This window comes from Sardina pilchardus, chromosome 22 (assembly GCF_963854185.1).
Source record: "Sardina pilchardus chromosome 22, fSarPil1.1, whole genome shotgun sequence".
Lineage (NCBI taxonomy): Eukaryota > Metazoa > Chordata > Actinopteri > Clupeiformes > Clupeidae > Sardina > Sardina pilchardus.
The window spans coordinates 20,085,471-20,108,962 of NC_085015.1; the positions used below are offsets into that span (position 1 = coordinate 20,085,471).

The 23,492-nt window shown below is 44.1% G+C and overlaps 6 protein-coding genes across 8 annotated transcripts in view; 4 read left to right on the top strand and 2 right to left on the bottom strand.

Moving 5' to 3' along the window:
* Positions 1 to 358: 358 nt before the first annotated feature.
* On the bottom strand, positions 359 to 8,684 carry LOC134069591 (uncharacterized protein C7orf50 homolog). Of its 2 annotated transcripts, none has more exons than XM_062525583.1 (6): positions 8,575 to 8,684; positions 7,819 to 7,938; positions 7,611 to 7,709; positions 1,348 to 1,487; positions 1,016 to 1,097; positions 359 to 706 (listed from the first exon to the last, which is right to left on the bottom strand). In XM_062525583.1, exons 2-6 carry the CDS (start codon positions 7,936 to 7,938, stop codon positions 518 to 520), a joined length of 630 nt encoding a protein of 209 aa, XP_062381567.1. In that variant the 5' UTR covers positions 8,575 to 8,684; the 3' UTR covers positions 359 to 517. The 2 variants fall into 2 exon arrangements, with proteins under 2 accessions (XP_062381567.1, XP_062381566.1); XM_062525582.1 differs by lacking the exon at positions 8,575 to 8,684 and adding an exon at positions 8,327 to 8,504 and having other exon boundaries at positions 360 to 706.
* LOC134069589 (G-protein coupled estrogen receptor 1-like) lies at positions 3,968 to 7,734 on the top strand. The gene is made up of 2 exons (XM_062525579.1): positions 3,968 to 4,460; positions 6,423 to 7,734. The coding sequence occupies exons 1-2, from the start codon at positions 4,107 to 4,109 to the stop codon at positions 7,209 to 7,211; spliced, it is 1,143 nt and encodes a 380-aa protein (XP_062381563.1). The 5' UTR covers positions 3,968 to 4,106; the 3' UTR covers positions 7,212 to 7,734.
* Positions 8,685 to 8,713: 29 nt separating the features above from the next.
* LOC134069592 (ubiquinol-cytochrome-c reductase complex assembly factor 4) lies at positions 8,714 to 10,324 on the top strand. Its single transcript, XM_062525584.1, has 2 exons — positions 8,714 to 8,882; positions 9,513 to 10,324. Exons 1-2 carry the CDS (start codon positions 8,788 to 8,790, stop codon positions 9,847 to 9,849), a joined length of 432 nt encoding a protein of 143 aa, XP_062381568.1. The 5' UTR covers positions 8,714 to 8,787; the 3' UTR covers positions 9,850 to 10,324.
* Positions 10,325 to 11,426: 1,102 nt separating this feature from the next.
* Positions 11,427 to 14,265, bottom strand: h3f3d (H3 histone, family 3D). The gene is made up of 4 exons (XM_062525585.1): positions 14,179 to 14,265; positions 12,830 to 12,985; positions 12,417 to 12,570; positions 11,427 to 11,985 (listed from the first exon to the last, which is right to left on the bottom strand). Exons 2-4 carry the CDS (start codon positions 12,955 to 12,957, stop codon positions 11,857 to 11,859), a joined length of 411 nt encoding a protein of 136 aa, XP_062381569.1. The 5' UTR covers positions 12,958 to 12,985; positions 14,179 to 14,265; the 3' UTR covers positions 11,427 to 11,856.
* Positions 14,266 to 14,353: 88 nt separating this feature from the next.
* Positions 14,354 to 16,896, top strand: c22h8orf33 (chromosome 22 C8orf33 homolog). Of its 2 annotated transcripts, XM_062525581.1 has the most exons (6): positions 14,354 to 14,577; positions 14,802 to 14,904; positions 15,114 to 15,451; positions 15,598 to 15,688; positions 15,867 to 16,013; positions 16,337 to 16,896. In XM_062525581.1, exons 2-6 carry the CDS (start codon positions 14,874 to 14,876, stop codon positions 16,564 to 16,566), a joined length of 837 nt encoding a protein of 278 aa, XP_062381565.1. In that variant the 5' UTR covers positions 14,354 to 14,577; positions 14,802 to 14,873; the 3' UTR covers positions 16,567 to 16,896. The 2 variants fall into 2 exon arrangements, with proteins under 2 accessions (XP_062381565.1, XP_062381564.1); XM_062525580.1 differs by having other exon boundaries at positions 14,354 to 14,904.
* Positions 16,897 to 17,472: 576 nt separating this feature from the next.
* The window catches only part of anks3 (ankyrin repeat and sterile alpha motif domain containing 3), a 9,888-nt gene continuing 3,868 nt past the window's right edge, over positions 17,473 to 23,492 (top strand). The window contains exons 1-11 of the mRNA XM_062526036.1: positions 17,473 to 17,554; positions 18,011 to 18,211; positions 18,709 to 18,907; positions 19,359 to 19,480; positions 20,015 to 20,096; positions 20,476 to 20,593; positions 20,797 to 20,955; positions 21,320 to 21,445; positions 21,908 to 22,017; positions 22,426 to 22,578; positions 22,984 to 23,108. Of these exons, the coding sequence (XP_062382020.1) occupies positions 18,039 to 18,211; positions 18,709 to 18,907; positions 19,359 to 19,480; positions 20,015 to 20,096; positions 20,476 to 20,593; positions 20,797 to 20,955; positions 21,320 to 21,445; positions 21,908 to 22,017; positions 22,426 to 22,578; positions 22,984 to 23,108 (1,367 nt within the window). The 5' untranslated portion in view covers positions 17,473 to 17,554; positions 18,011 to 18,038. The remainder of the gene's footprint in view (positions 17,555 to 18,010; positions 18,212 to 18,708; positions 18,908 to 19,358; positions 19,481 to 20,014; positions 20,097 to 20,475; positions 20,594 to 20,796; positions 20,956 to 21,319; positions 21,446 to 21,907; positions 22,018 to 22,425; positions 22,579 to 22,983; positions 23,109 to 23,492) is intronic.

The following is a 23,492-nucleotide window of genomic DNA, read 5'->3' on the forward strand; positions in this document are numbered from 1 at the left end:
CCCTTCCGATTCACAGGCTGTGATGGGAATACGACTTTACTGTATGAATGAGTGATGTAATTTGAGTGCAAGACCTGATTGGTCCGTTTAAGTCAACCTAACTACTTTAGGTTGTGGTTGAGGTGAATGTGTAAGATTTACCTGATGAAGGTCTAGGACCGAAACATTGTTAAATAAAGAAGTAAGCTGCGAAATGGTCAGTGTGCAGGATTTTTTTCAATGTTCCCATCAACAAAGGACAAAAAACAAAGCAAACTGATTATTGCTTCAAGCATTTCACTGCATCAGAGACTATCTCTATCTGAACTGAAAGTCCAGACAGGAAGCACCGAATGATCAGGCACATACATTCTATAGTAAAAACATGTTTTTATTGTCTGAGAAGTATTTGTCTAAGTATTTGTGTGAGTGTGAGTGCGTGCTGTCTGAGACCTTTAAGTCCTTGTGTGTGTGTGTGTGTGTGTGTGTGTGTATTAGTCCACAGCTTTGTGTGTGTGTGTGTGTGTGTGTGTGTATATTAGTCCACAGCGAGTAGCCGAACAACTTCTAGGGCTCTCTGTATTCTTTTCTGGTCATCTGCAGTTTGTGATGAATCTCCTTTGTCCTCCTTGATCACTGCCTCAGCTTTCTGAACGGTGACATCCCGTGCTGCTCCACGAAGATTCTCCAGGTACTGCAGCATGATGGAGAACGATGCATCAGACACCTGAAGGGGCAGAGGCAGCGAGAGAGAGAGAGAGAGAATAAAAGACAGAAAGTGTGAAATGTTGAAAGGAGTGAGGGGAAAGTATGTATGCGATCCAAGTGCATCAGTAAACATCTTTGGTGTTGTGACTGCAATCTGTCATACAGGAAAAATGGACAAGAAGCAAAACTAGATGGGAGTGTTGAGGACCGTTGGTCTTCCTCTCCCTTGAGCCCTGTGGTAAGGCCAGAAGAGCTTACACACACTGTATAAAGACGTGTGTGTGTGTGTGTGTGTGTGTGTGTGTGTGTGTGTGTGTGTGTGGTTTACCTTTTCTGGATCATACATGTGCTGGAGAAGCCACGTCTGTCTGATCTTCTTAAACCTCCACTCAGATCTTTTCTCAGACCAGCTATATCCAATACATTCATCGATATGTTAAACATGTCATTGACGAAATGTTTAGAATGAGAGAAAAAAATGCATATGAAAGCATGAGCCTGCTATATATACATTAAACTGAGAGAGAGAGAGAGAGAAGTGTGTTGGTGATAAAGAGGGAGGGAGACAGTGGAAGAAGGGTGTGTGTGTGTGTGTGTGAGAAAGTAATAGAGGGAGAGGGAGAAAATGTAATGGAGAGAGAGTGAGAGAGAGAGTGTTACCAGCTCAGATACTCCAGTGCCCTCTCTGCTGATTTGTTCTGGTCCTCCTTCTTGTCCTCACCGATCCCCTCTTCTCTTTTCCGCATCTTCTCCTCTTTTTTAAGCATCTTCTTCATCTTCCTCTCCGCCACTCTCTTCTCCTGAAAAAGGCAGATCACAGACTATTACAACCTTAAACACCTCACTTGTAGAAACAAACAGATAGGAATACAAATGTATTTTAGTGATACCGCAGTAATTGAGCTCAATTGGACTTGATTAGCTTGATTTAACAGACAAGCAGCAGTTGCTTCTTTTCACAAGGCATAATGTCTACTTTACTGTGCAATATGATCAGTCCACAACTGAGGGCAGTCCATTGTAAACAGTGGCACATGACCTCAGACGGCACTTACATATATTTCTTGATCTGTTGTCAGTGAGAACAGTTCTCAGAACCCATCCCCCATTTTCTATCCTTCACAGACCCAAAACATAACACACACACACACACACACACAAAGAATCATCAAAGTCATCTTCAGTTTAAGGTCAACACATTAAACCCGGAAATCTAACAGGCTGGTTCTGTGAGATGTTTCCTCAGTGCACCCATGGACAGATAGTGTGCATACTTTAGAGCAACCTCTCACTTCCATATCGCTTGCTTTGGGGCCCATTTCAATCCGCCTCCATTTTGTTTTCAGTAAACATCCAGTCACTACATTCCCTGCAACACGTCGTCACCTCCCTTTCTTCTGTTTATATATTTGTACATTAGACACACACACACACAGACAGAAAAGCATGCACACATACACCTACATTCTCTGGCTCAGTGCAAAAATATAAAAGACGTTTCTCAACACACCAGTGAATTTTACGATCCTTGTTACTGTCAATGTATCCATTTGTATAAAATGTACTCTCTCAAGAAGGCATGCAAGGACAAAATTACCCAATATAAAGACACATCACAGCACTGAATTAGAGATGCTTTTCTGGAAACACTTTATTTGCATTGATACCTCTGCCTAGGTTGGGTATGTTGCATTTGCTGGTTGGTTTGATGCAGGGGTGGAGAATGGCCAAGGAAAAACTAGTAATATTATTTCCAAGTGAATATAAACCAAGGACTTAATTCAGGGGCACCCCTCACTTTCTTTAAAATGGCATTTTTGGCCTTGGCAAGAGGTCTGAATTCTCCCTCTAGTTTGTTCTGCACTATATAGTCTACATTGGACCACATATGTAAAGCCACTGGTCTTCAGCCAAAGAGAACAAGTGGGAGAAAAACAGGTGAGAGGGGCAGAAGTAGGGGAAGGAGGCGGAGCCAGTCCCGCTGGGTGACAAGCAGATCCTCAGAGGAGCACATGACAGACAGGTCCACCAGGAGTGGGTTACGGCATAATGTCTAAGGATAAAATACAGAGCCACCGCAAGAAATATGACGGAAAGGGGAAGACTAGAATGTCTGGATATAAATGGTTGGCTATATCTACTGTAAGTTGGAGACAGCAGCGTAGGCAATAAGGACACGTACATAGGTAAGAACAGCACTTGGCTTTTGTGTTCAATGATTGTACGAATGGTTTTGAGTGAGGAAAGAGGCTTTGAAAGAGTTTGCTTCAGTTTGCAAGAATGAGAGTGTGTTCTGTCTCTAAATGACCTGAAACTTGTTTAAAAAAAAAAAAAAATCCTGATTTTTAAAAGCAAGTCATTCAGGTGTGTCTGCTTAGAGCATCAACTGTCAGTGTTTGAAAAAATAAAAAGTCCAAATTCATGGAAAACTTGAGTTTCTGGAGGCTGAATGTAAGAGACAGGATAGTTACTGAAAGTAGCCCCTATCTGTCCGTTTTGTCACAACTAGACTAATAGGGCCATTAGCGACAGCAAGCAGGTGTGCCACTTACCATCAGCATGCGTTATTACAGTTATTACACAAGCTTTGTGTCAAAAGGCTACCGGCTGCTTTTCCATTAATACAAGAAAATTCAGGACAAAAAATATTTTTTACACCGAGGCTGCATTTTCCTTTTTGCTGTATCTGAAACTGAACTACTGTTCACAGTTATGCAAAAGATAACTTCTTGTCGCACAATTACTCAGTGGCAATACTACTGCTGTTCTTTTATTTAAAGATGTTACGATAACACAACAGCTAGAATTCCCATTGTCTTTGGTCTTTTCAAACACTGCTCTTAAGTAGTAAGCAGGCTCTGCATGTTTCCCAAATGACTGTTACCTGATCTTTCTGGAGCTATATAACCGTTTACAGTCAATAACAACAAGGTGTAGCCCTCCAATTTAAACATCCTCCATTTCATCATCGGAACTTCAACAATTAAGAGTACAAGCTCAGAAGATATTGAAAAAAGTAGTAGAAAACGGTTTACCATCTGCCTAAAATGAAAGGCTGTTACCAGAGGACCGATTCAGTGTCACAATTTTTTTGTTGAATGACGGTGAACAAATTCTTTGCTGAATGACAGAGATACAGTCTCATGCCCACTCTCTGTCACTTTCCCTTCTCACAGAGGCCCAACAAAGTGTGTGTGTGTGTGTGAGTGTGAGAGAGAGAGAGAGAGAGAGAGAGAGAGAGAGAGAGAGAGAGAGAGAGAGAGAGAGAGAGAGAGGGCATCCATCCAACAAGCTGAGAAGAGGTGAACTAACAGACAGAAGAGTGCAAGTACAAGTACACACACACTTGCTGAGAGGTGGACAAAGTAAATATACTAAGCCACCATGTGACATTAGAGGCAAATGCAACTCGACGGGGAATGGAGCTTCCAACAACACCCCCTCCAAACAACTCTGACCTATACCTGTCGCTCGGCAACCACACTGCAGCGGTGACAACCGACCCGCTCTCGCAGAATGCCTTCCTGGCAAGCCTGCTCCTCTCATGCCTCTACACGACCTTACTGTTCCCGCTCGGCCTGCTGGGTAACCTCTTGATCCTGGTGGTGAACCTTGACCCCTGCTCGCGCATGACCTCGCCTGACCTGTACTTCACCAATCTGGCCCTGGCGGACCTGGTGCTGGTGCTCGACTCGCTCATCGAGGTGTTCAACGTCAGCGCCCATTACTATGACAACGCCCTGCTCTGCACCTGCATGGCGCTGTTTCTGCAGGTGAGCGCAAACACAGTGGGTCAAGTCAACTGTCCACCAGCCTGGCTGTCTGACCACTGGGTCTATGGGTAATTCTTCAAGCATCTTTGTGTTAACTAAATGACTGCTTATAAGATGTTAGAAGTAGTTTCTATAAGAAATAGGCAATACATGGAGAAGGGGATGTACCAATGCAAACCACTTTCAGTTGGGTTTAGTCTCCTTCATACCCGCATCATTTGTAAATGCAGTGGAATTAAAAGAACAGTGAAACAATTAAACAGTTGAATTGGCACAATTATTTAAAATTCTGGAAAAATCGTGTAAGTCACAGGAACTCTGCAAGCCTCAGAGGAACACAATTAGACCAAGGCCAAGTAATGACACAAAGAGGATTGTTGTGCAACTTTTTAGGATAATAGTAACTAATGGCCAAGCAGATATGAAGATAATCCATGTATAGGTAACAATATACAGAGGATTACCTTATAGGACTTGCGTGCGTTCATACCACACCCACACAGGTACACACACGTACACACACACAAACACACCTCCCTGCTGACCGCTGATCGACTCAAGAGTGTGTTGTGTTTGAGAGCTTTGTGTTTTAGGTCAGTGATTGGCATGAGGGCTTGACCAGGTCACTCAACACATGACTAATGCTGTCCCTGTGGCCACAGTAGTACCTTAGGGTCAGACGCAGGTAAAAGCTTGAGACCATGACATCAAATGTCATGTTTGATATTTAAAGGAGAATTCCGGTGTGAAATTGACCTTAACTGTACCGAAACATGTTACGGTTTACTCACACGTGTTTTAGACGCACCTTTGCTCACCCCCCTGCATTCCGAACTCCGTCGTTTTCAGCCAAGCTTGCCGTAGGCTTGAATCTATTAGATTGGGCATAATGTACCCTATGCAGCTAAATCGCTATTTTTAAACCATCTTGTAATCAAGTCGCGATAAGCCGACTGACGAGCACAAACGAACAGGAAAGACAGGGGGACATATTACAACCATTTTGAGCTTTGTTACTCATCATGCTCATGTAGACAGTATAACTATATATTTCCTATGGAATTACTTTTGCAATATGTTCCCTGTCCTTCCTGTTCGTTCGTGCTTATCAGTCGGCTTATCGCGACTTCACCACAAGATGGCGCCCAGCGGAGAGATTCTATGAAGGTACTGCTTGTAAACAGTCTTTTTTAATAAACTTCCTGTGCATTTCCAAAGTTCTCAGTATCTCGTTTTAAATGTCAGGACCCTCAGAAGTCTAGCAATGCAGTGTGGAGTTACTTGGAACCGTTTTAATGGTTTAAAAATAGCGATTTAGCTGCATAGGGTACATTATGCCCAATCTAATAGATTCAAGCCTACTGCAAGCTTGGCTGAAAACAATGGAGTTCGGAATGCAGGGGGGTGAGCAAAGGTGCGTCTAAAACACGTGTGAGTAAACCGTAACATGTTTCGGTACAGTTAAGGTCAATTTCACACCGGAATTCTCCTTTAACACTCTAAATGTAAAATAGAGAAAAAGCAGAAATAAATTATTGAAGATTTGACTTTGAAAAAAATAATTGTGTGAGGGCTCACATGATTTGGCCTGTCTCCAATGTATAAAAATGTGTTGAATATTTTACAACTTAACATTCCCTTACATTAACATAATGTGCAGCAATGCTTTTTTGGGCCTCAGACAGGTTTTGAATTAGGTTAATGAATCAAGTATTTCTCTTGCCCAATGTACTGTCTGTGTGAGTGTGCATCTGTCTACAGGTGAACATGGAGGAAAGTCCCTGACAACAGTGCATGATGACTGTAGCCTTCTGCTCTGTATACACTTTCTGCATGTGTGTGTGTGTGTGTGTGTGTGTATATGCATGTCTTTTCAGTGACCATGCACAGCTATGTGTCCTCAGTGACAGTGTGTGACTTCTCTATCCTCCTTCACTGCATGCGTGTACGTGTGTGTTACAGGTGAACATGTACAGCAGTGTGTTCTCTCTGACATGGATGAGCCTGGACCGCTGCATGGCCCTGACGCGCCTCTCAGACCGCGCGCTCTTCTCCAGCGCCAGCCTCCGCCGCGCCCGCGTGGCCTGCGCCACCATCTGGGTGGCAGCGGCTTTGCTCACCCTGCTCCCCTTTGGCGTGGCGCACGCCCGTCACGGCTGGGGTCAGGGCTTCTGCTTTGCGGGCATGGCCGAGGTCCAGTGGCTCGAGGTGACCGTCGGCTTCCTGCTGCCCTTCTGCATCATCTGCGCGTGCTACACGCTGATCGGCCGGGCGCTCATGAATGCCCGGCCGTCGGGCGTGCGTCGGCACGGGCGGCTGAAGGCCCTGCGGATGATCGTGGCGGCGGTGACGGTGTTCTTCGTCTGCTGGCTGCCCGAGAACGTCTTCATCGGCGTGCACCTGCTGCGCGGCGCCACCGGGCCGTCGCGTCGGCGCGGCAACAGCTCGCTGTGGCAACAGTACCCGCTCACCGGTCACCTGGTGACCCTGGCCGCCTGCACAAACTCCTGCCTGAACCCGCTGCTCTACAGCCTCATCGGGGGGACGTTCATTCGCAAAGTGCGCTTGTTCATCAAGCACCACGCGCGCTGCTCCCACACCCCGGGTCACGCGGACGGTGATCATCACGCCTGCCCACACCAACACCACGAGGAGTTTGACCACAGTCTCGTGCAGGAGGCCGCGCCGGAGAGAGAGTGTGTGTGTGCGAGGCAGCCAGACAGCAGTTCAGGCTACAATGGGTGTGTGTGATGGCACCATAATGGACGCCGCACTCCAGGGCCAGACAGCCTTGCGAGTGAACAGATGAAGTGCAGCGGATAAGACTAAACAGACAGTCAGACTGCAAAGGAAGCTGTTCAGTAGGGAGAGCAATCAACCAGAAATGACTGCATTTGCAGCATGAGTATGTCTGAACTTGTTTTTTGTTTATGTAACTAAAGGTAGTTGATGTAAATGCTGTACCACAATTCTTTGAGCACTGCTGGCCTCACGATACAAAAGCCCTGGACTCTTGCTGATGCAGACAGACACAAGTGCAACACAACAAGTGATTCGGCGGAGCACAAAGATAAGCACACTCCAAATCAATAATCAATTAATGATTTGGCCCCTGATCTTTGACACAACAACAATTAACCAACGACTAACCTCTGGAGTCAGCTCTTCTTCAACATCTTCCACAGGTTCCTCTGGATCGGCTTGCACCTTCTGTTTTTTCAATATTTTAGGTTCAGCCTCTGACGTTTCCTGTGGAAATACAAAATCACTGACATTCAGACACAGATTCACTGTAACTGCAGTAACTGCCATTAGACACAATACAAATTCAAATACAAGGCAAGTCATTCCAACCAACCTCATTGTCTGTCTTCTTCCTCTTCTGTTTAGCTTGTCCCTTTAACTTCATCCCTCCTTTGTTCTTCATTGTTTTATTTTTCTTAATCGAGGACACGTCGCTGTTTGCTTTTACGACCATCTGCACAACAAAAATATTGGGTAAACAGTACCGTCGGTCATACAAGCACTTTAACTAGAGCTACGTCCAAACATTAACTGTACCACAGGATGATCACAACAAGCACTTCAACGTTACTTAGCAAACCTATCTTTTCTCACAAATTCACAATCCGGTGGATGATAAACCGTGTCCGAATTCCTTAGTTTCTTAGTTTTTTTAAACCGACTGCAATTCACCATTCGAGCTAGCTAACTGGATAACCAGATGCTTAAATTTAACACACAGGAGTACACGTAGTGACGTTAAATCCTTGTATATTTTAAACTCCAACAGCTAACGATAAGGCTGTCAGTGAAAGCCACATAATCCTCGCGTAACTTAACATAATGTATACCGATAAACTTACACTGTGATTAATTTCATTGCCCACAACAGACACGCAACTACTACGGAGCAATTTCACTTCCTTGCACAGACACACGTGGGGGAAAACATATCATGCTGCACAGTGAACTATTGGATTGGGGTGTCGTCAGAGACTTTGGTGTCGTTATTGCTTCCAGCGCTAGCTTTTCTAGACATGCTGCCTCTGTCCTTTAAGTAAATTAATATAAACAGTTTTGGTCGATGCGTTTTTCTTTCCTCATTACTCACGATTCGCCAACAAAACGTTACGTCTGCTCTGCGTGTATCCAAGAGCTCTACCTGGACAACTGTCCAACAGGTGGCGGAATTGTTCACCTGATTTTTCAGTTGTAAAATCAAGAAAGTGGTCGCCCTTGTTTCTCCCGGACCTAATATAGCGATGCACCAAGTCTGTTACATGACCTGAAAGTACCGACTTGGTTGAGATGAGAGGACCTCACCATGTCAACAACTGGACAACGTATTTTCTCTCATATGGCACGTTATCATCGGACATGTCGAAGGATTTTATTAAACGGAGTTGACACGTTTCCCAGGTATGTGAGAAACTCGTATAGTAACGTACAATAGTGGGGAATGACTGTAGAGGGTGTGGATGGGACTGTCATGTGGCCATGTCCGACAGCTTGTTAACTTACCAATTGTCATCGCTACTGCTTTTGTACTAATGCCTTTAACAGGCTATTAGGCAGAACAGGACCTAATGAGCTGTTGTGTCAGAATGTCTGGAAAGATCCGTTCATTACTGTATGGGGGTTGTCATTGTGGTGTTGAACCCAACTTGAAATTCACTTCCCTGGTTTCCTGTAGTTATCCTGACCTTGTAGATTGAAATATAGTCAAACAGAAAATTTGGTCGATTATACGTGTGGAACTTCACAGATGTATCAGTACAGGAGCTTCGATAGAGGTCGACCTTGCTTCCTGTCGGTCGCCCAGCATCAGCACTATCAATTACGTCAAGTTTGTCCGTCAGATTGTTTGAACTGGTTCACCTGTTAATGTTTGGTGTTCACAACCAATCGTCTTTATGTACAATTTCTATGCATCTCCTTTAAACCTTGCATGTGTGTGTGGTCTATGGCAACTTCATGTGCAGTACGTAGTTACATATTACCAAAGACGTTTGGTAACGAGACCGTCTTTGATGTTCCATTCTTCTGTAGGTACCCCGTCTCTGCGCGCGCACTCTCCGTTTCTCACAAGCTCTGCGCGAAGTCGAAGAAGCCGCCAGAGGATGAATTTGACGAGCCGCCATCTGAGCCCATCAAGTTCTCCACAAGCAAAGGTAGTCATCGGACCTGGAGCGTGGATCGCTCACTCGGCAGCAAACATCAACGACCTTGGTGGAGGGTTGTGCCAATCAGTGTGGTCGGGGTTGTATTCCTACTGTGGTGTGGCTTCAGGGCAGAGTCAGATGTTGACGAAGCGCTGGAAAAACAGCTCTACGAACATTTGCCTAGTTTGTTGTCGGATGAAGAGGAGTCTGATAAATCTAGATAGTGAAGGAAGAAATGAATGCCGCACAGCTTTTACGAGTATGATGAAATATTTATTTGTTTTTCTTCAGATTGAAAGCAAGCGGTTGCGTTATTTATTCGTAGAATAATCTGCGACGGTATTTTGTAAATTTGCCCGTCCTCACACTACCTGATCCCAGCAGAGTGAACTCAGAAATGGCAAAGGATGTTTTCTGGAGTCATTTCTACTGCGGTTGATGTAATATCATGTTCGAAGGGAACAGTACACCTTCATCATGAATCATTTGATTTAGGGTGCAATCTTGTTAATGTGCACTGACCATGTCAGCCAGGATATGTTCTGTTTAATGCCTTGTTTTGCTTGCAATGTAATGACTTGTTATACATTAAACAAGCGATTGTGGTAATTGCAACCATGGACTTCATTTAGATTTAAATTCGAGATGTTTTCCCTTTGCAACTGAAGACCCAGTCCAGTTGTCACATGGTCAAGAAACTTTACATTTCTGCATGTCCCGTTTATTCGACTAATTAGAAGCTCTGCGACTAAATGGCGCGTGCATGCCCTCTACCGTCAATACAATGTCCTGCAGGCTCTCTGCGGAAATGAAATCAAGACAGACTGTATGGATCAAGTCGACGGGATTGATTTAGGCAAAAAAAAAAAAAATGCATAAATGTCCTTCAGTTTTTACTCTTTAGCACCCATTCAATATTCCTACACTTAGAAAAGGTGCATTTCTAAAGGCAGTTCTTGGGATCTTTAAAAAATAAAAAAAAATCTAAGGTCATGTGAAGTCCATAATCTGCATTTAGGTTTCAGCCCAGGTACATTGACTCAGGTCAGCATTTCTCAGGGTGGTCCGCAGGCCATCCCTTGTAATCCGCAAGTAGATGTGGTCAAATGCGCTAGTGCAGTGGTTCTCAAACTTTTCACAATGAGTACCACCTTAGAGAACTGGCTCTCCAATTACCACCATTATGACCAGCATTAAAATACAGTAGCGCAGGCCAATTTAAATTCATTTCCCATTGTACATAGGCCTGTGTTTCTTTAAGATAACTAGTTTAAATTTGAACATTTTTTCCATATCATTTGAAGTGATCGTTTTGTCTTCATGAAACAGTTTGAGAACCACTGTGTTAGTGTTTCTTAAAACTGCCTGATAAAGTTGCAAGTCAGTTTGCACGGTTAGTCCTGACAGTTCAACAAGGCAGCAGTTTTGCAATGCCCAATACAAACCATCAGCTATGCCATCTTACTAGTTTCAAATGCAGTGAATGAGAATTTAGAGTATGAAGATCTTACTAGTATCAACAGCATCAAACGGTCAAGACCAGGTAGAGTTAGATAGTTAGCCTATAGTTTGATTAATATACTCCATTTCTGTTTAAAAGAAATACTTGAGCCATCTTATCCTGTTAATGGGATCCAATTGATTATCAGGAGTTAATCAATAAAAGCGGCAGCACCTGAGAAACATTCAGAGCAGGCCTACTGATATCCACACAAACACCTTCAGATCATTGTAGCATGCAATATGCACATCATGACCCAGGACAACAGACCCTGCTGATACAAGTGCCAGGCAAGCAGACTTGAGGTAGTGGAACGTTTATTTACAACCAAATGGCCACAATGGAGGAAAAAATAAAATAGACAATCTAATTCACCATAATTCATGCAGACTAAAATACGGTGGCAGAAGTATACCAAAAGTCTAAAATAGAAGTGTAAAATCCTGAGAGGAACTTTAGGAATGTTCTGCACAATGCTGCCTACTTGTAGAACTGAAAAATATATTTATATATACCCCCACAAGTTCCCCTTGTCCCCCTACCCATCCTACTAAACATTACAAAAAATTAAAACGCAAAAAACCTACAAGAACAAGCATTTGTAGTTCAGATTTAAAGACTTACCCCATCTGCCTGCCCTCACCCACCCCTCCCCTTACGGAACCCACCCCATTTCCACCCCCAACCTCACCCATTTAGAGAAAAACCAGAGTACAAGAAAGAAGTGTTCTTAAGCACGCTCCCCTCGGATTCGCCGTGCCAGCTGGATGTCCTTGGGCATGATGGTCACACGCTTGGCGTGGATGGCGCACAAGTTGGTATCCTCAAAGAGACCCACCAGGTACGCCTCACTGGCCTCCTACAACAGTGAAAGAACAAAGAGTAAGCAATTGCGCCACACACATATACAGCTTCAGATATTTAACACTGCCATGAATTACGAGCTCATTTACATAATGAGCATCGGAAATACTAAGACAGTAGTGCAAGAGCCGGCGAAGTTCAGAGTTTCAAATGCCCGATTATGTTGTTCAGCTATATGGCCCAGCCACTTGACATGCAGACTAACGCTTGGCTGAAAGCAGCCATTCAGAGGGCAACTGGTCTTCCACAAGTTCCAAAGAGATAATGGAAGGTTCAAAATTTTATTTAATGACTGCTCTGATGGGAATGGAGTTTTAGGCAAGGACCATTTATGTGCATTGTCCATTTTCAAATCAACTTGCTCACATCTGAACTTGGCCCCAAGAAGCACGATACATACATGGTTCAAAGTAATCCAATCCTTACCTGCAGGGCTCCAATGGCTGCGCTCTGGAAACGCAGATCAGTCTTGAAGTCCTGAGCAATCTCACGAACAAGACGCTGGAAGGGCAGCTTGCGGATGAGCAACTCTGTGGACTTTTGGTACCGACGGATCTCTCTCAGAGCCACAGTTCCTGGTCTGTGTGACAACAAGCAATTTCGATCAATGCAAGAATTCAAGTCAGTTTCAGTACAAATGAGGTTTTTTTCCAACTTTTATAGTAGGCTACAGAGAATCTAAGTCAAAAGTCTCAGCAGCAATACTATTTGAATGTATCAAACATCAATAAAATGGTGCAAATTCATGCATACACTACAAAATATTAAAATGTGAATCCTCCAAGAAGGAATGCGAAGGCAATGGACAAATCAGTGGGCGACTCGGGATCCATGCTTACCGGTATCTGTGGGGCTTCTTGACTCCACCGGTAGAGGGGGCGCTCTTCCTGGCAGCTTTGGTGGCCAGCTGCTTACGGGGAGCCTTGCCTCCGGTGGACTTACGGGCGGTCTGCTTGGTACGTGCCATGGCACTGAAACAACTGGACTGCTTTCAGCTATTGGAGAGGGAACCCAAATGGAACATATTAGTTTGTTCGACTAGTGACAACCGGTTGACATCCTAGTTACACGCCAACTACAACTGTTGCAGTGAAGTTATGTAATCACACAACGACCTTAATGCCCTGCCGTTTTTTCCTCTCTGCCGATTATCCATTCATGACGGGGAAGCGGGGGTGGGGAAGTAGTGCTCATCGGTCGTGTTGCCAGGCAAAACCCCATGACAACACACGCACACATTCCCGCTCTCATTCGCACTCGCAGATACAAACACACACAAACCAAATACAGGCGGAGGGCGCCATTGAGGCAGAGCCAAATTTAGCAGCGCATTAGCATTGTCCCACTTGCGACATCAAAAAAAGTAAACAAGCGTGAAATATTTCAACCCTGTGCCCACATGTGGCTCTGCCCAGAACAATTACATTCAGAATTCCAAGTGTGAAGATTGTGGATTACAGCGACTCTTCAACAACATTTGAGGTTGATGTTCTTCCGCAGTCACACCAAAAATCCAACCCAAACGAAGCGCTTGAGGCAATTTGGCCAAATCTGCCTGCTTGAAAACACTAACGTTACGCGTAGCACGTTTCACTAACATAAGGAATCCCACTCTGACGTCCGTAAGAACAGACGAAAGAAATTTGGCGGGACAAATCCACATTAAATATCCACTAAAAATCTGTTGCACCCTTTGGCCACCATTACACGACAACCAACACACACGTTTCCTTTCCTTTCGTTGGGGTATTTTTGTAACATGGCGTCCTCGCCTAACAATCCCACTTCTTTGTCTGACCAATGTATATGAAACGCCGAATAATCCCGCCAACAAGATATTATCGTAATCGAATGAGTCAGAACACTTACATATGTAAACATGCAACTATTACAATAAACTATTCTACAGACCGAGATAGACGTCGAATTAATCTCACACATATATTGCATATGGTCAGCTAATGAAGAGTTTAGCCGTTTGAGGCAGCTCGCAATCCAGCTAGCTTTGTTAGCGCGCTACGTAGCTAAGGTTAGCTTTCAAAACCTTTTCGAGAAAACTCACAACTAAATAGGGACAATCGCCATTACATAAAGGCAACCATGAAGACATAATCGGACTACATCATCTAAAAGTTACAGCACTTGAAGAACATTATAAGAAAAGAGTAGACATCGGGTATTAACTTACAAGGACTTGCTCCGGTCAATCCGAAAAGCCAAAACAAGCTATATCGTTCAGTAGGTTGACGACTTCCCCCTATTTATATCCCTAATGACGTTTTCACAAGAGCCCCCGCCCATGCACCCTCTCATTCGTTAGCGTCACTTTATTGACAGTTCGCACTGAACTACCTAGATACCGCAATCGCCGACATAATTCGTATAATTTCAACTCTCTCAAACTGTCTGCAAACGTTTGACAATGCACATGGCTGCAATGTCCGTGTCATAGTTTGATAAAGATTCAGCAGAACACCTCTGACCTTTCGAATCCCATTGACCCTTGACCAAGCGGAACCTTTCTATAGAATATTCTGTTGATGGGGGAAGCTTGCGTTGCACCAGACAAAAAGCATGATGGACATGGGTAGGTTTGGTATGTTTACATGTTGAAATGTAATACTGTCGAATCTTTCCAAACGTTGCTCCTTTGCCTGCGAGACTTTGTTCATAAGAAACCGAAATCCGTTCAACCAGGAACACCATAGGTTGAGATAGAGAGTTAAAAGTCGATTCCACTGTGAGAATCAACTAAACAACAGGTTGACTTCGTTTTTACTCTGCATTCGTACGTGTCGTTTCTACTGACAGATTGTGAACCTTGATTAACTGTGTTTGGAGACTTAGCGCAATTAGTTCGGCAGCCCTTCCTATGCAACCCGAATGACGAAAACACAAGGAGAATCGGGACAAGGTGTGTGTGTGTGTGTGTGTGTGTGTGTGTGTGTGTGTGTGTGTGTGTGTGTGTGTGTGTCAGTCTGTCTGTCTGTCTGTCTGTCTGCCTGTCTGCCTGTAAGCTTAATGATCCATTTTACGTTCATAAATTGTCAACTTTTCACTCAACTACATAACATCTACATGTCTTGCTTTGCCCTGTCGACTTTAATTAATGTGTATGTACAGGCTTTCACTGGAAGCGCAGTGACAACTCCTTCGCCTTCAACTTCCAACCACAAGGAGCTTCTGCACAGCCTCAGACCGCAGCTCCTGTCTTGGAGACACCACCACAGGCGTCAGGATTCACCTTTAACTTTCAGATCCCCGCAGCATCTGTATGCAACACCATGGAGGTAGCACCAGAGGCTGCCCCGAACACTGAAGATGTATCTCACAGCACAGGTGCACCACCATCCTCCAAGTCCAAGAAAAAGAAGAAGAAGAAGGGGGAAGGAGGTGGTTCAGCCAGCGCTGCAAAAATACCTGGACCTCCTCCAGAAGCTCAACAGGAGAGCTCTGAGTTGGTATGGCTCCACACAGTACATACACACACACACACACACACACACACACACACACGAGACTGACTGTACAACATTGCACAGTGACATGTCCAAATCATAGACCAATTGATCAAAATTGATAACAGGAAATTGTGCTTGTGTCTTAGACACCAGAACAACAGCTAAATCGTGAGCTTGACTGGTGTATAGAACAGCTTGAGTTGGGCCTACGGACACGGAAAACCACACCAAAGCAAAGTAAGTGAATACAAATGTATGTGTGAGTCAGAGAAAACTGCATATAGTCTGTTCATTCTGCAGTTTGTGAACTGCTATGATGGACAGCAAGATAGTATGTAGAATGAAATTGTATGTGGTCATAATAAGTGTGTGTGTGTGTGTGTGTGTGTGTGTGTGTGTGTGTGTGTGTGATTAGCTGAAGAGTCTGTTCGTGCTCTGAAGACCCTGCGCAGTCCTAAAGCTCCGCTGATCAAGAAAAGGCAGGTGATGCGTGCTGTTGCAGGGGACTACCGCAGCAAGATGGAGCAGGAGAAAGACAAGCAGTTCAAGTTGATTCAGTCCTGTAAGTGGAATTTCGGTTTCTCACCACCAGCACAGTGTCTGTTGATTCCATTGATTTAGTCTGGCAATAGTGCCACTAGGGCGTGCTATTGGCAAAATGGGAATCACAAAAAGAGTTGCCTTTCCTTACACAAATACTCATTCAGAACACAGATACTGTGTATCATTTAAGTCTTGTTAAACCTGGAGAGGAGATATAATATACATCTACAATTGATATTATTTTGAATGTTCTACCCACATTTTCCTAAATGAAACAAGAGTGTTTGGGGTTATGAGTGATTCTGATGAAATGTTTTCCTTTTGCCTCTCTGTATCCGTCAGCAATCAGTTCAGCACGGGTAAAAACTGTTGCTGAACCTGCCCGGAAGCCCGTGTTCCACCGGAAAGCCGGACCCAAAGTTACACAAGAGCACACAACCACACAGAATACAGATGCTGCGCACACGCAGGCCACCACGGTGCCCTCTGACAGCACGGAGGGACAGCCTCAGGAGTCACAGGGTTTCATTTTCAAGCCCTCTCAAGAGGAGTTCTGCTTCAACTTCTTGTGACTCCACAAGTGCCAGAACCATGAAATTGGAAAGAGTTCCGAATTCTATGCCCAGAATCAGAGTCAACAATTGGTCTCTCTGGCAATGAATTAAACAGAATTCAGGTGATTCTGAATATGGAATTTGCTATTATGGAGGAGGTGGAGTGGAATGTCTTAGAGTTCTGAAGAGAACCATTCTGGACTTTTTATCTTATTTCCTGTGTTTGTGCCAGAGCCATGTATGTGTGCGTGTGAATGAATACTCAAACACTTGCATGTGGACTGAGACTTTTATTTTTGTGACCTAAAACAATTTCATCAGAAGAATAAACAGAATTCTCCAACACTATCATGAATAATTCTGTACTTTGTTAATCATTGAATTTCAGTGACATGAGCCAACCCTCAATTTTTTTTCCTACTTAACCACTCCCAGATTCTGGAGTTACTATGGTGATAGACAGTATTGCGCAATGAGCTGCAATAGCATCGTTAGACAGTTAGTAATGTTCTCTATTTAGTACTCCTGTCTCGATGGTTATGCTTATGGATTTGTTCCAAGATCACACTTTTATCCAAAACTACGAGCAAAACAACTTTATGAAATAATATGAAGATCTATACACAGCAGTTCTGCAGCTTAGTTGTTGAATCACCACATTGAATTTTCAGTATTTATTATTTAAATACAGACTGACCTAAGAAGACTTGCAACCATACAAAACACAACGTTTTCATAGTATCAAGACACCAAGTTTTGAGGGGGATCATTTAGTGGTCCTTTACTGGAGTAGAGATTCATGGGACTTGTAGTGATTACTCACAATGGTTGCTGGCAAGGATAATGACCGCTTGAAAATGAGAACTACAACTACCAGATGTTTGGTCCGGGGTTTCTGTAACAGAGGTGCAACAACTTCGAGATCAAGCCCTGATGTTCTTCTGAATCTGATAGCCGACTTGAAGTCTCTCACTTGTGGAGTACGGTCTCATAAATAAACATCGCAGTAAGTGGGACATCTAATTATCATGTGTACGCCGGTGCTTAGCCTACCAACCATATACCGTCTAAACCTTTAAATGTCAATATTTTTCATTGATGGCGTTGTGTTTTTCAAACACACTTTAGGAAACGAAGAGTCGCTAACTTAGCTTGCTAACTACATAATGTTTTGGAAAGCTTTGCCGGGGACAGTGGTCGGCGGGGAAGGGGGAATATTCACGTTTGTTGGCATGTCCCGGGAAAAGTTATAAAACAATACCAACGTTAGTCAACCATTCTTTATTGTGCTAGACTTGTTGTAAGGTTTTAACTGAAGACCTAACACAGATGGACCGTTAATTGTTCACCCATAATATAAATAAGCAAACCAACGTTTACTTTTTCTGACCTGCGGGCTTTCAGAATCATTTTAGGCGCTCGAAGCTCATAGCTGTAAGCTGAAACTGTTCTCTTCTTGTAGGCTTTGCATCTCTTTGTCGCTGGTCGACATGTCAGGGAGTGATGAGGCGAGCGAGTCGGAGCAGCTCGGCTCGAGTCTTTCTGTGTGGCTCGGGGAGAATGGTGGCGCACTCATCCGGCCCGAGGAGTTGAACGTGCCGCTGGACCTGCACACGGCATGTTCCATCGGCCAGTATGACGTCGTGACACAGTGTATCCGCAGGTGAGTCGACCGATTAATTAGTCAGGTGGTGAATCGTGCTAGATTATAGAATAGTGGAGCTGTGTCAAAAAGTTGTTCTTCAACATACTTTGTTTTTTCTTTTCACATTGAGTCGTGTTAATTTGCACATTAATGGACCTGAATCACAGGTATTCCTTCCATTCCATAACAAACTTCTCACCTTTGTGACAAACCAATAGGAAGTTGTGGTTTGCTCACTGTATTCAGAACTTGATGCTACCTGGCTTGTATGGTTTTGTCTGCTATCAGTCACATTATTTATTTGTGGATTCTCATAATGTTTTCTCCTCTTTCCTGCTTTGCCTGTATTTATGATACAAAGGCTGCAGATTACCTAAATAGTATCCTTCTTTGTTATTCATCTGGCCTGAATCTTGAGCACATTCAATCCCGTACATTTGTGAATGGGCTGAGTGTTTTTGCTAATGTTATGTGTAACAAAGAAATATAGAGGTAATTTTTTCTATCCCTCGTAGTGGGGAGGTCGATCTGGATCGCAAGAACTTGGGAGGTTGGACTGCTCTGATGTACGCCGCTTACATCGGCCATGACAACATCGCCCGACTGCTCCTGGAGAATGGCGTCAGCGTCAACGCTGCCACTTCCAAGGGCCTAACCGCACTAATGCTAGCTGCCAGCTGTGGGAACGAGAGCATTGCCCACTTCTTACTGCAGGTGAGATGTCCACTTGTCCACTGTGTATGGTTCATTGTCCAATGTCCATTGTCATTGTCATTGTGTTGTCTTAACACAAATTTGTACCCTTATTTCATAATTCTTAATATGAGTGTAGAGATGCAGTCTGCAATTCTAATCCAATATACTTAATCCAATACACCTTTCATCAAAATAAGTAAACTGCCCCTTTTGGTCCTCGACACAGTGATTACACTTACTTGCCCACAGGGATCCTGAGGTCCGGGGATCTCCGGGGATCCGGAGCACAATTCCCGATCCCTCTCCCATCTCTTCCACTTGTTTTCTGTCTCAATGGTTCAGTTCTCTAAAGACAGAAGCCCTGCCAAATATACTTTTTAAAATTATAATAAAACCGAGCCAAAGTCATGTTTTTAGTGGCTGATATTCCCCAATATCATATATTCCCCGTCTCTCCCTGTTTTTGCAGGGAGGGGCTGAACTCGAGCGAAAGGATGCACGTGGTTGGACGGCTCTGTTGCATAGCACCAGCACAGGACACCAGCAGATGGTGAAGCTGCTGCTGGACAACAATGCTAACGCTAACGTCAAGTGTGTAATACACACACACACACACACACACACACACACACACATACACTCCACCTTGGCTATGATGTGATATTTACATCATCAATGCAAACGCTAACATTGCACATGCACATATACACACCATTGATTCACTCAAATAGTGTTATATACAGTAATACAACATGTTGTCTACCCATGCATGTTCATTCTTACTGTTGATCCATATTGATGTACCGTATTTAAATTCTCATTCATGCGCAACACTTTTAAAGGTGCTCTAAGCACCTCTGAGTAATGTCACCTATGTTGACATTCAAGCAAAATAGAGAGCTACCTCGTTACTTTTTTACCATGTGTACTCTGGCCAGAGGCAGCTTGCGGATGGTGAGGTGAAGCTTGCTGTATGTGACAAAAATGTTTTAGCTTAGAACGGTATAACATCGCTTAGAGCTCCTTTAAGTAACACACATTCAGACATATGAATACTCACAAACACAGATATACCTTGAAGGTGTTTTTGTCTCCTAACTTGACCTTTAACCTTTGCTCTCTCAGGGAGCCAGGTTCAGGGTTCACCCCTCTGATGGAGGCAGCTGCTGCGGGCCATGAGATTATCGTTCAGTACCTGCTGGATCGGGTAAGGCTGAATCACAACCAGATTTATACTAAAACCTTTTTGTCACACTGGACCTCCGAGAGCTATACCATAAATACATACAGTAGGTACAGTATATGAATGTGTTTATGTGTATGTGTGATTGAGGAGTGTGGCGTAATGTGGTGTTCAGAATGTTTTGATTTTCACAGTTATGCAGTATAAAGGAAGTTTACAGAAAACTGTGTTAAGTCCATGAACCTGATGACATGTCAGTCTACTGCAGACTGGTTATGTAAGAGGGTGTCTGTCTGTGTGGGTGCGTGTGTGTGTGTGTGTGTGTGTGTGTGTGTGTGTGTGTGTGTGTGTGTGTGTGTGTGTGTGTGTGTGTGTGTGTGTGTGTGTGTGACTTGTGATTTAGGGTGTTAGAGCGGATGAGAGGAACTCAAAGGGAGAGACGGCCAGAGTGCTGGCTATGTTGTATGGGCGCACCAAGATTGCAAGTCTCATAGACAAGCACTCTCTCAGAGTTAAAGGAGGTAAGACATACAGTATACAAGCGTACAGTAACAATTTCCTAAAATTTGCTCAATGTTACAATGTTTCTATTACAGGTTTCTTTCAGTTATTTTATACATGTTTAATGAATGAGCTTTGAACTTCCCAGACTTAACAATCACGTACTTTCTACTTTCCTTAATGCCCATTCTTTTCTCAACTCCCTCTCCCTCTGTCCCCCCAGGTGCTCATGAGGAGTTCAGCTCCTCAGAGGAGGACAGTACAGCTTCTCCTCGGGCACGATCTGGACGCCCCAGACCGCGCGCAGGACCCAGCATCCATGACGGCCCACAGCACATAGCCCTGTTCCGGGTCGGGAGTACAGGGACCAGCCGACACAGTGGTACTTACACACACTCCTCAGTCCACACACAGAGATACACACACACACACACACACACACACACACACACACACACACACACACACACACACACACACGTTAACTGTGCCTTTTGTGTTGGCTTAATGTTATAACAAGTTTATTTATGGTTTAATTACAGTTTTGAATTATTAAATATTTGTAATTAAATAGTAAGGAAAATTGTCTATATGTATGTATGTTCGTATGTGTGTAACCTAGTGCGACTGTTATTGTTGCAGTCTAACGATGTGGTTAGATATTGTGGTCTAATATGTCTGAGTCTGCATGGTCTCAGTGGTATAGTTTTAGTCCTGAGTGTTATTCTGTTTGATTTGATTGGCAGAACCAGCAGCAGCCCCTCCTGGTTACATGACATTCCAAGACGGGTGTGAGACTGGCGATGACATTTGTAATCGTGATGTCACTTCCCCTATTAATGACCTGGACGGCCAGAGTAACAGCAGCAAAGGTATACATAGACACACACACACACACACACACAATCCATTCATCTGTAAATGTCATTATGTTTGGCACTCTGTAAGCCCTAAGCCCTACTCTGTGTGCAGAGAGACATTGAAATTGACCTACCGTGTCTGTGTGTGTGTGTGTGTGTGTGTAGATGACTTTTCTGATGTTTACCTATCCTTTGCGATTGTGTTTGTGTGTGTGTGTGTAGATCACATCTTGGATAATAATGCAGACTGTGTCCAGTATGTGTATCCTGATGTGCGTTTGTGTTTGTGTAGATCACATCTCGGATAACAATCACACTGTTTATGTGTATCCTGATGTGTGTGTGTGTTTGCGTTTGTGTGTGTGTAGATCACATCTTGGATAACAACGTACACTGTGTGTATCCTGATGTGTATTCTGGAACTGACCCACCCTCTGTGTGTGTGTGTGTGTGTGTGTGTGTGTGTGTGTGTAGATGACTTCTTTGATAATGACATGCCCACCCTGCGCAGCAGCAGCAGCAGTAGCGAGTGTTTGCCTCGTCTGCTGGGCCTCAGCCGAGAGGCCTCCCTCGAGAGCAACGAGGTAGGTAACCATGCCAACCAATCACCATGACAACTGCCACATCACAAAGCCAGCCCGCCATGATTGCCAGCCATCCCTTCCACACCCTTAAGTAGCACCAGAGGATATGATTGACATTGAGGAGGTCACAGTATCCTGAATGGTATTAAATGTCCAAACGTCCACTGCCTTCTGATTTGATTATAGAAATGACACTGGGGATGTTTTGTTGATGTTTTCAGTGTAGCTCCTTTAGTTTAAGCCTACATTACATAGGCTTAACCCCCCCCCCCACACACACACACACACAACAGTATTACCACAGTCAGCAAAACTTGAGAGGAAATGGCACTTTTTATGGCAAAACAGAGTTGATTCCTGTGTAAGCTCTGAAGTCTACCATTCTCTCTCTGTCATTCTCTCTCTCAGGACTCGGATCAGGCCAAGAGGAGCTGCCCCCGGCGATCAAACAAACCCCATCACTCCAAGGGCAAGAGTCGCCATGGTAACAGCGAGGCAGCCCACCCAGGTGATGCGGGAAGTCGTCCACCGGCTTACCCGCCCTCCTACACAGGCCCTAAGGTGTGTGTCTGTGTGTGTGTGTAGTACTAGGGCACATGTTGTGCTATTGAGAGCATATCGATTTATAATACAGGTGAAAACTTTCTGAACGTTAGTTTGTGTTCACCCATGTGTGTGTGATGGTTGGATTTGAACATAATGCAGCTATTTACAGCTATGTGTTCCCATCCTACAGTACTTGTAGTGCTTATATTTAGTGCTTGCAGTGCTTATAACAGGTTTCTGTAACCAAAACTATTTTGTTTGTGTGTGTGCGTGTGTGTGTGTGTGTGTGTGTGTGTGTGTGTGTGTGTGTGTGTGTGTGTGTGTGTGTGTGTGTGTGTGTGTGTGTGTGTGTGTGTGTGTGTGTGTGTGTGTGTGTGTGTGTGTGTGTGTGTGTGTGTGTCTGTGTGCCTGTGTGTTTAGGACCTGGGCGAGTTCTTGGAGCAGATTGGCTTCAGTAAATACCTGGCTCTGTTGGGGGAGCAGGACATTGACCTAAGAATCTTCCTCACACTCACTGAGAATGACCTAAAGGAAGTGGGCATTACGTGAGTCACACACACACACACACACACACACACACACACGCACACACACACAAAATGACTACATGTACAGACTAGAAAAGCACTCAAGAGAGCGCAGACCTCCGCCTGTATTGTTCTTCCTAGGTTGTCATACATTTGAACTTAAACTGTTCATATCGCCACCACGTGGCCATACCATGCCATTACACCACTAAGCGAAAAACATAAAAGCCTGCAGAATTCCGACAGTGATAAGGATCAGTCCCAAAATGTAATCGTTTCTTCCTTGACAAACAGACAGACAAACCAACAAACCCTGATGAAAACATAACCTCCTTGGCGGAGGTAAAAATACACAGAGCAAAGAAGTTGGCTTTAGGTGTCACACAAAAAAGGGAATAACGT